This window comes from Echinops telfairi, unplaced genomic scaffold (genome assembly GCF_000313985.2).
Source record: "Echinops telfairi isolate 266 unplaced genomic scaffold, ASM31398v2 ScPeMD7_7469;HRSCAF=8507_0, whole genome shotgun sequence".
NCBI classification, from domain to species: Eukaryota; Metazoa; Chordata; class Mammalia; order Afrosoricida; family Tenrecidae; genus Echinops; species Echinops telfairi.
Window position 1 is genome coordinate 9,461,850 of NW_022111372.1, and position 10,858 is coordinate 9,472,707.

At 33.7% G+C, this 10,858-nt stretch overlaps 1 protein-coding gene across 2 annotated transcripts in view; it reads left to right on the forward strand.

Annotated features, from left to right (window-relative positions):
- NCAM2 (neural cell adhesion molecule 2) overlaps nucleotides 1–10,858 on the forward strand; it is a 590,430-nt gene that overhangs the window by 294,339 nt on the left and 285,233 nt on the right. For both annotated transcript variants that reach the window (XM_004711304.2, XM_045284840.1), the window contains exons 3-4: nucleotides 1,133–1,339; nucleotides 3,508–3,651. In XM_004711304.2, the coding sequence (XP_004711361.1) occupies nucleotides 1,133–1,339; nucleotides 3,508–3,651 (351 nt within the window). The remainder of the gene's footprint in view (nucleotides 1–1,132; nucleotides 1,340–3,507; nucleotides 3,652–10,858) is intronic.

Genomic DNA, 10,858 nt, shown 5'->3' on the forward strand with positions numbered 1-10,858 from the left:
ATTACACTGTCCGGCGCCTCCCTTCACCCACCCCGCTGCTGCCCGTCCCCCAGAGAGGAGGCCATATGTGGCTCCCTGTGATCCATATTTTTTAAATGTATCTAACGTTTATGCTTTTTTTTCCTCAAGCATGTCAAAATTGTTATAGGAAAAAATGTTCCTAAAGCATATTTTTGGGGGTAGAGTATAAAAATGAGAAAATTTTCTTTTAAAAGTTCCTATGTATATGCTAATTAACATTATGCAATTTCCTGAGTTATTTTTATGCTGATAGCATATCCTTCTTCCACAAATTATCGCACTTAATTAGGTGAAATACATTTTTTGATGACTCAGCAAGCAGCAGAAGTTCCTGCTTTTACAGATATCCCAGATGCGGAGTGAAAAACTTAAATAAGTGTTTACCCAGCAGTGATTTGGTTGTAATTGCCTTGCTATATAAGAATCATTTCAAGGCATTATAATTAACATATTATTAAATAGTTAACAATTTTAGATTCAAAAGCATGAACCTATTTCAGTTGAGAAAAAGAGAAGATAAGCACTCTATTAAAATGCATATTGGCCTTATCTGTATACATTTAATACATTGGTCAATTAACTCAGTGTTTAGTATCATCAAAGACAAAGTGTGTTTTGCTATGTATTTCCATTTTTGTGGGCTTTGTATTTTATCAGGGAAAAACATGCCACCTCCTAACCCTAGAAATAAATTGTAGCCTGTGAAATCATCTTAGTAATGGCCTTCTTGTTCCAGTGTATCTGTCCTGTTAAGATTTTTATCTTGTTCATGGACACAGCCATTTTATTATTTAAGTATGGTAATAACCCATCAATTGCTAAAGTATTATTTGAAATATTATAAGATAATTATCATACAGGAGGATTTCTAATGCACTTGAATTTTGCTTACTCAAATATAATTAAAGCTCAATGTAAGCTACCTAGAAATGAACATGTGTGCTAACATTATGTTTACTGCCAATTTTGTAAGATTTTCAGACTCATTCTCTTCCTTCTATGAACATTTCATTCTTACTTCCTAAAAAATGTTGCATAACAGTAAATGTCCATGTCAAAATAAACACTCGCAACATATTTTGAAATGTTTCTTTACTATGGCTCTTCGCAGCAATTGGTGAACCTGAAATTATAGATTGGTTTAATCCACAAGGAGAGAAGATAATTTCTACACAGAGAGTCGCTGTGCAAAAAGATGGTGTTAGGTCAAGATTAACAATATACAACGCCAATATAGAAGATGCGGGGATATATCGTTGTCAGGCAACAGATGCCAAAGGACAGACCCAAGAAGCTACAGTTGTTTTGGAAATTTACCGTAAGTTGTGTATTTGTGACTTAGTCAAATAAACATGCTGTCTCTCGTTTTAAATTTAAGCCAAACTAAGTATATTTAATTATAAAAAACTAACCCTCACTGAGAATTATATGTCACACCATGTTCTTACACTTTTACAGATGCCAGTCTACTTATATTTTATCATGTTTCAGTTTGTGGTGCTGTGGAGTCATCCATCAACTCATTAGAAACATTATGTGTCAGAGTTGAATTGTCCCTTGGGGTTTTTCTATGCTGTAACCTTTAGGATCTCAGGTCACCAGCAGTTTCTTCTCTGGAGGGACTCAGTCTCCTCCACTTCCGACCTTTCGGTTAGCAGCAGGGGGACTGCGTGACCAGGACTCCTCATAGTTTCCTATTGAGTAAGTGAATCATGAAAAAAGGATAGATATTAGGTAATAAATGATGGTAAACACATAGAAAACCATATAAGCTTGGGATCAATTCTGTTTTAAATAATATAAATTAAAATATTTTTATTTTCTCATCTAAGAAAACACTATCAAAATAATTTATTTTGATGTAGGAAACTTTGGAAGACTAAATTTTCCATCAAAATAGATGAAATTATAAAAAATTACATAACATGATAGAAATGAGAATTGATGGACTGTCAGAAAAGAGGAAGAGAGAGAGTGCTGAAAACTCATTTAGTAAAGAATTTTACTCAGCTGCAAAACTTCAAGACAAACATTTTCATTAGCAAAGTTTACCAGACTTTTTTTGTAATTTATGACTTGAGATTGATTGTTTTCATTATAGTTTCACTTCTCTTTCCCTAATTAGAAATCATTATCCTCTGGTGCAGGAACAATGTGGGGCAAGCTGCTGATGGCTTCCTAACCAAGCTTTGCTACTTACCTTTGTGTCCTCTAGGAAATCCCTTACTCTCTAGCCTATGTTACCTCATCTTCAAAATCAATAAAATAATAGTGTCACTAACATTGGTAATTTTGAAGATTAAGTAGAATTTGTATAAAATATTAAAAAAATAATAGTTTACAATATAGATGGGATAGTATAGTGAACAATATAGATGTAGTGCATAGAATACTTACTTTTTCTTGATTATACAAACAGGAGATTGGGTGAGGGGTAAGGATGTAAAGTAGGGATTCTTGTTTGGTTACGAGGATAATTCCTTGATACATGTTGTCCTCATTTTTTCAAATTGTTTTTTCACTTCTATCAGGTTTTAATATCTTGAAGAAAAGGTGTATATTTGAATATATGTGTTTCCACAGCATCTATTTCACATATTACGGAAAGTTAAATTGGAATAATCTTTTAGAAGGTCGATATTTGGAAAGATTTCACATTATATTGATACCAAAGGAAACTTTCTATTGTCATTATTATTATTTTTAATTGCAAAGACAAGAAAATATTTTATTTTTCTTTGGCCAAGGATGAACTACTTATTGAAAAGTTCTTACCCAGCAAAAATTCACATGTTCATTATTACATTCAAAAATGTGTATATTTACTGAATACCTGGAAGCCACTGATTACAGGTACTCCAGTACTGAGTAACAGAATTCTCCCTTGTTCATGTTATGTGTAACCTTTAGTGGGCAGAGACACACAAACAATACAGAAACCTCAATGGGAAAAAAATGTGTATATATATATATATATATATATATATATATATATATATATATATAGTGTTAGGTGTGATATATCATTATATGAAGAAGAAAAGAAATGGGAAAGTGGAGTAAAGAAATATAAACTCTTAGGAAGAATATATAAGGAATTTAAGGGAACATAAACGGTATCAGAGTGATGGGACTGAGTCTGGGCCACTTAGGGTTTTGTGGCGCAGTCCAGTATTGTTTTACATGGTCTAGAAAACCCTATATCTATGGGTGACTATGACTCAGAATCAACTTGATGCCCATATTTTTGTTTGTTTGTTTTATTTTGTTTCGTGTGTGCGCATGTGGATTTTAAGGGCTTGGGATATTATTTTCAGTGCGATGGAAAATTATTAGTTAGAGGAATGATACATGCTTTACATATGGAAAGGATTTTGGCTCACCTAATTATTTTATTATATATTAAAACACATCGATTCTGGAATTTATTATTTGGATACACAAAAAAGAATGATATTTGGATGGGTTTTTATTTTGTCCATACAGAAAAACTCACTTTCAGAGAAGTGGTATCTCCTCAAGAATTCAAACAAGGCGAAGACGCGGAGGTGGTGTGCAGGGTCAGCAGTTCACCGGCGCCTGTCGTCAGCTGGCTGTATCATAATGAGGAAGTCACCGCTATTTCCGACAGTTAGTATTTTGGTAACTCTCTAAGTTATATGTTCTAATCATACTTTAATTTTAGAATAAAAATACTAATATTAATGGCTAAGTATAGCAAGTGGACTGTGCTCTTAAAGAGTGTACAACTATTTTGTGAATCTTAACTTTCTAGACCAGAGGTGGGAAGTCTTTTTTATTCTGCCAAGTGCTATTTGGAGATTTTTAATCTCACTCTTGAGCCATACAAAATTATTAAATTAAAAAATCATCCTGCTATATTTGGTCAAACATTTAACTAACTGGACCCTAATGCAATGACTGTCTGCACCTTCTTCTGACCGGGCATATTAGCTGTTAGGTCTCCCTGTGCCTAAATGGCCTTCAGGCAGATGTGCCCTCCTATGTTCTAAAATATGGCCTGAGTCCCAAATCCAGCCAGCCTGCTTTTGTGAGACATTATGACTAACTGAGGGGAGCCCTGGTAGCATAGTGGTTAGGCATTCTGTTGTGATTCACAAGGTAAGAAGTTCAAAATCACCAGTCACTCTGCAAGACAAAGACTCCCATAGACTCCTGTAAACAGTGTTCTACTTTGTTCTATCTACAGGGTCCTTCTGAGTCTGCATCACCATGATGGCAGTGATTCTGAGAGGATTCTTTTTGGTTTCTCTTTTGTTTGTTTTTTTTGGTGACTACCTGCCATGGATCTACTATTGCTGCTTTATGCAGAGTTAAATCGCAGTGACATAGATTTCCCCTTCTAAAAGCAAAAATATTTACTATGTGATGCTGTAAAGACAACGTTTGCCACCCTTGCTTTCTAATCAAGCAAAGACTCATACATTCCAAGTAGTAAAACAATACTAAGGAAATGACAGCATCAATCTTCATATATTCAGATTATTATTTTATATATGATACTCCAAACATGATCCCACAGTTTTGAAGAGTTAAATTTAAATAACAGCTATATGAATTATGTTTATTATCCTAGGATGTACTTTCAAGGACACCTACATGTTCTGAATATTGTGATAAAATGCATATGGATAATAGACATAAAAATATATTCATTCAAATTGTCTTCATGATTTTGATTCAGTCTGAACTAAAATTCTAACATAATATGACATCTGAAATTGAAAGCACAATTTGTCGGCATTATGTTACTTTATCATTTTTAGCATTGTGCATTGGGAGCACTTTCAATTTAGAACATTTTTCAGTGCACCTGCATAGCAAAGAGGTACAAAATAATTGAATCTTTTTTAAATACTTCCCATCTTAGTTGATTCAGTTTGTGTTTCTAGGAGATGGAACTTCTATACTGTACAGGAGAATAAAGTAGATGGTTAGCATCTATTTTAAAATATGTATCATCATCATGTACAGCAATCATCATTTTTTTTAATTATGAAATTTTTTAATATAATTGGTTCATTTCATGATAGTCAGTTATTATCACTTTTAATCTCAGAACAAGTTGTTGAAAAATAATACTATTTTCTATCATATTTTAGAATATAAGCTTTAGAATCTACTAAATTACAACATGCTTGTGTAACATGTTTTCATTTTTTTCAACAATTATTAAAGGCATCCCATTTATAGTATAAAAATTACAATATATTAATGTTTTCAGGTTGCCTAGTCTTAGCTTTCTAATGTGAATCTATTTTAAATACCGTGTACTTTCAAGAGAATTTAAAAATTAAATATATTTTAAAATCACACATAAAACAAACTTCAAATCAAACAGTGGTGTTGAATTTTGTAGTGAGGGAATAATAATCATTTTGTCCTTCAGTTTTCACACCTTGTTCCCAGTAATGCAGGCTGCTATGATATGAATCAGAATATTCTGTATTCCTTCTATTCCTATCCTAAGGCTTAGCCTTTCAACAACTATTTAAAATGCCTTAAAATAAAATGACTAATATTTTACCCATAAATAATTACCCATTTATATATAAAAACCAATCACTTTTTAATAAGACCTTGAGTATAAAATAAATATTTATTTGCTGAATGAAAAACATTTGGTAATATGATCAGTTGTCAATAATTGAAATTTATTGTCTCATTTATTCTTATTGAGTTTTTTCAATCCAGGGTGCCAGCTATTATATATATAATATAGATATATATATCTATATCTATCTATCTATATATATATATATATACATATATATATATTCATTCAAATTAGCAATAGAACCAAAAAATTCAACAAAGTAAAAATGACTAGAAATAAACAGCACAACAAACATGAAAGTGATATAAAGGTTTTGTTTGATTTTTTTATTGTTGTTATATGTGTTTTAAATTATTATATTACATAAAAGTATACCAAGGGCATTATGACAAAGGACAGAATTTTCCAATATTATAAAGCTAGAGAGACTTGTCACACAGTGCATTATCAAGCTCTATGTGTATTTAAAAAAAAAATTTAAGCCCTGGAAAGGCTTATTTAAAAAAGAAATCACTCTGAAAGCAGAAGTATAACTTTGTGTCGAATGAGAATTCCAGAACACTTCATTGTGCTCATGAAGAACTTATACACAGATCTAGAAGCAGTTACGTGAACACAGAAATGTAATATGTATGGTTTAAAATCAGGAACGGTGTGTGTTTGGGTTGTATTTTATCAGAACACTTGTTTAACATGCATGTTGAGCAAATAATCAGAAAAGCTGGTTTGGGGGAGGAAGCACATTGCATCAGGATTGAGGAAGGCTTACAACAACCTACAATGTGCAGATGACACAAACTTGCTTGCTGAAAGTAAGGAGGAATGGAAGCACTTCTTGTTGAAGATCAAGGATTATAGTCTTCAGGATGGATTACAACCCACTGTAAAGGAATTCAATATTCTCACAACTGATTCAATAGGCAACATCATGATAAGTGGAGACATTTTTGAAGAAGTCAAGAATTGTGTCTTGCCTGGCTCCACAAACAATGCTTATGGAACCAGCAGTCAAGAGATCCAAAAATGTACTACACTGGGTAAATCTGCTGCACAAGACCCCGATCGAGTATGAAAAACAAGGATACTACTTTAAGGGCTAAAATGCACCTGACCCATGCCATAGTATTCTTCATTGCACCATTTACATGTGAAACTTTAACAATGAATAATGAAGATCATAGAAAAACTGATACATTTAAATTTGGTGCCAGAGAAGTACATTGAAAGTACTATGGACTGCTAAAAGAACAAACTAATTTGTATTGGAAGAAGTAAGGCCAGAGACCTCCTTAGAGATAAGGATTATACAATGTTGCCTTATATACTTTGGACATATTGTCAGGAGACACCAGTCACTGGAGAAGGATAGTACACTTGCTAAAGTGGAAGGGCAGGAAAAAGAGGAATGCCCTCATCAAGATGGATCAAAATCAGGATGATGAGCCCTTGACCCCATCGGTGGGCTCAGGCATAAGAACAAAGGAGGGGATGACGCAGTGTTTCGTTTTTAAAAAAAATAAGTTTGCTATGGATCAGAGCTGACTCAATAACACTTAACAACAACAACACACCCCTGAGAAACCTTCCTTCCAGTTCCATCAAGCCTGTGACCTTTGCTATTCACAGATTTGATTGGGATGTTAGATCCCAACATGGAGTTAATCACACTGTATAAAATCATATCATATGAGATTTCTTATAAGATTTTTACTAAGAACCCTGGCCCATCGAAATTGACCCCAAACCTATCAAATGTTAGTTTATTCTAAAACTTGAATATATACCTAAATAGAAAGATAGATAGATGATAGATAGATAGATAGATAGATAGATAGATAGATAGATAGATAGATAGATAGCTAAGTGATGGGTAGATTGATTGACTGATAGGTGATAGACAGTTATTATGATGAAGAATGTGCTATTTGCAGTTGCCAACTTAATCTTGACAGGAGCTCTTAAACTTCCCAAGTTTCTACAATTGAAACTGCTCTGCATCAAAACCCATGGATACAATCATATTGTTTTACCACACTGTAATCCAATATACTTCTGGTGTAAAAGATGGATTCAACATGTATTGAATTTTCAGTAAATGCTAATGAGTATACTAATATACTAACTTCATAAAGAGCAACAAAACATTGTCTGATATAGTGCCAGAAGCTGAGACTCTCGGGATGGAAGACACTCAAAATATGACTGAGGAAGGGTTAACTTCTCAAATTAGACTCGACCATAATGGCATAGATGGAGTTAAGCCAGAGGAGAAATCCCTTTGGGACCTTCATCTGTTGATGGAACACAACTAAAAATGAGACGAAACAGCGGTATACATCAATTAATAATTTTAACTTGGAATACAAAGAATAAATCTAGGAAATTGTAAATTGTCTTTAAAAACTATTTGAAATGCATATAAAGACCAATAATCGATGTACTAATGGACTGAGACGGACTGGAGATGGCTATTCTGAAGCAGAAAATCATAAGGTGTACCATGCCAGGAGTGATAGATTCAAAAAGAATATCACTGGAGCCAACATCAAACAGGATGCTTCAACATCTGTCTTGAAGTACAAGACAGATGCTTGTACTTTGATGCTTTCTGTGATAGGATAATATTTACATACATGAAAATTCAGTCAATAAAACCATTATTGAAGTTTATGAACCAACCATTGAAGCGACTGATGAAGAAATGAAAGAGTTCTATCAACATCTTCAGTATGAAATTATTCAAGATGAATTAATAATTATGGATATTGGAATGCAAAAGTTGGAAACAAGGCATAATGAGTAGTATTTGGAAAATAACGTCTTGATGATAGAAACAAAGCTGGATATTGTATTAACGAACTTTGCAAACCAATGATTTCTTCATTGCAAATAGCCTTTTGGCACAAGACAAATAGCATCTATATACATTAATTGCTCCAGATAGAATACATAGAAACCAAAATGACTACATCTGTGGAAAGAGAAAATGGAGAAGTTCAATATCAGGAGCTGGAACCAGGCCCAGAGGCAACTATGGAACAGATCACCAAATGCCCATATGTAAGTTCTGGTTGAAGTTGAAGTAAATGAAAAGAAGCCAAGGAGAGCTAACATAGGACTGAGTATGTTCCACTTGAATGTTGGACCATCTTAAGAACACATTTGATGCATTGAACACTAATGACAGAAGATCTGATGAGCTGTCGGAGGACATGGAGAACATAATAAAGAAAGCAAAAAGATATAAAAATGACAGGAAAGTAAGAAACGGTCCAAATAGCTGTCAGAAGACTCTTAAACTTGCTCTTCATTGTAGAATAGCTGAGACAAATGGAAGGAATTATAAAGTCAAAGAGCTGAACAGAAAAATTTATAAAGAAACTTCAGAAGACAAGGTAAAATATAATGAAATGTGCAAAAATCTAGAGTTAGAAAAAACCAATTAGAAAGAACAGGGTCAGCACATCTTAAGTAAAAGAACTAAAGAAAAAAAGCAAGCCTGAAGTTGTAATACTGAAAGATTCTATGAGCAAATATGGAAAAATTAAGAAAGCATCAAAGAAGAAAGAATTCACAAAATCTCTATTGCAAAAAGAACTAGTAAATATTTCACCATTTCAAAAGGTAGCATATGATAGCAAATCCATATTTGAAGAAAAAATATTGAACTGCACTTAAAGTAGTAGCCAAAAACAAAACTCCAGGAATTGATGGAATAACAATTCAAATGTTTCAACAAGCTGAATAATTAATAGAAGCACTCACTGTTTTATGCCAAGTAATTTAGGAGACAGCTTCTTGGCCAATTGACTGGGAGAGATCCATTTTATACCTATTCCAAAGATAGGTGACCCAACAGAATGCATAAATTATGGAGCATTACATTAATATCACATGCAAGTAAAATTTGCTTAAGATCATCCAACATTAATTGGAACAGTTCATTGACAGGAAGCTACAGATGGTTCAGGCCAAATTCAAAGGATGCAGAAAAAGGGATTTCATTGCTGATATCAAATAGAACATGGCTGGAAGCACATCATATCAGAAATATGTTCATTTTTGGATCATAATAAAGTGTAAAGAGCCTTGAGAAGAAAGGGAATTCCAGAACATTGCATTGTGCTCATGTGAAACTTGTCCATGGATTAAGAAGTAGCTGTGGAACAGCACAAGGGAATGCAGTATGTATTACAACCATGAGAGGTGTTCATCATGGCTGTAGCTTTTCATCATACTTATGCAATGTGCATCTTGAACAAATAATCAGAATAACTAGCTTTTATGATGAAGAATGTGGCATCATGACGGGAGGAAGGCTTATTAACGACCTGCAATATGTAGATGACACACATGTGCTTGCTGACAGTGAGGAATTATTGAAGATCTTGCTGAGCAAGATCAAGGATTTTAGGCTTCAAAATGCATTCAACTTAGTGTAAAGAAAACCAAAAAAAGTCCTTTCAAGTGAACCAAGGGCTGACATCACGAAAAATGGAGAAAGAATGAATTTGTCAAGGATTTCATCTTTCTAGGATCCATAATAAATGCTCATGGAAACAGAAGTCAAGAGATCAAAGGACACAGTACATTGCATAAAATGCTGCAGAAGAACTGTTGAAAAGCAGAATGTGACTTTGAGGACTAAGGTGAGCCTGAGCTAAGAGATAATATTTTTGATTGTCTCATATGCATAGGAAAGTAAGACATTGAATAAGGAATACTAAAGCATCAATATATTAGTTATTTTGCTGGTGAGGCACCTTGAAAGTACCATGGATTGCCAAAAGCAACAACAAAAAGTTACATCTTAAAAGAAGTTCATCAAGAATGTCCTTTAGAGAAAAGGAAGGGGAGACTTCATTCTCATATACTTTTCTTTTTTGCCTCTGTTATAAGCATTGTGTTTCAAATTACTTTCTTTCTTTTTTTTTAAATCATTTTATTAGGGGCTCATACAACTCTTATCACAATCCATACATTCCTCAATTGTGTAAAGCGCATTTTTACATTCATTGCCCTCATCATTCTCAAAACATTTCCTCTCCACTTAAGCCCCCGGCATTAGGTCCTCATTTTTCCCCTTCCTCCCTGTGCGCCCCCCATGAGCCCTTAATAATTTATAAATTGTTATTTTGTCATATCTTGCCCTGTCCAACGTCTCCCTTCACCTACTTTTCGGGTTGTCCATCCCCCAGGGAGGAGGTCACATATAGTTCCTTGTAATCAGTTCCCTCTTTCCTACCCACTCTCCCTCTA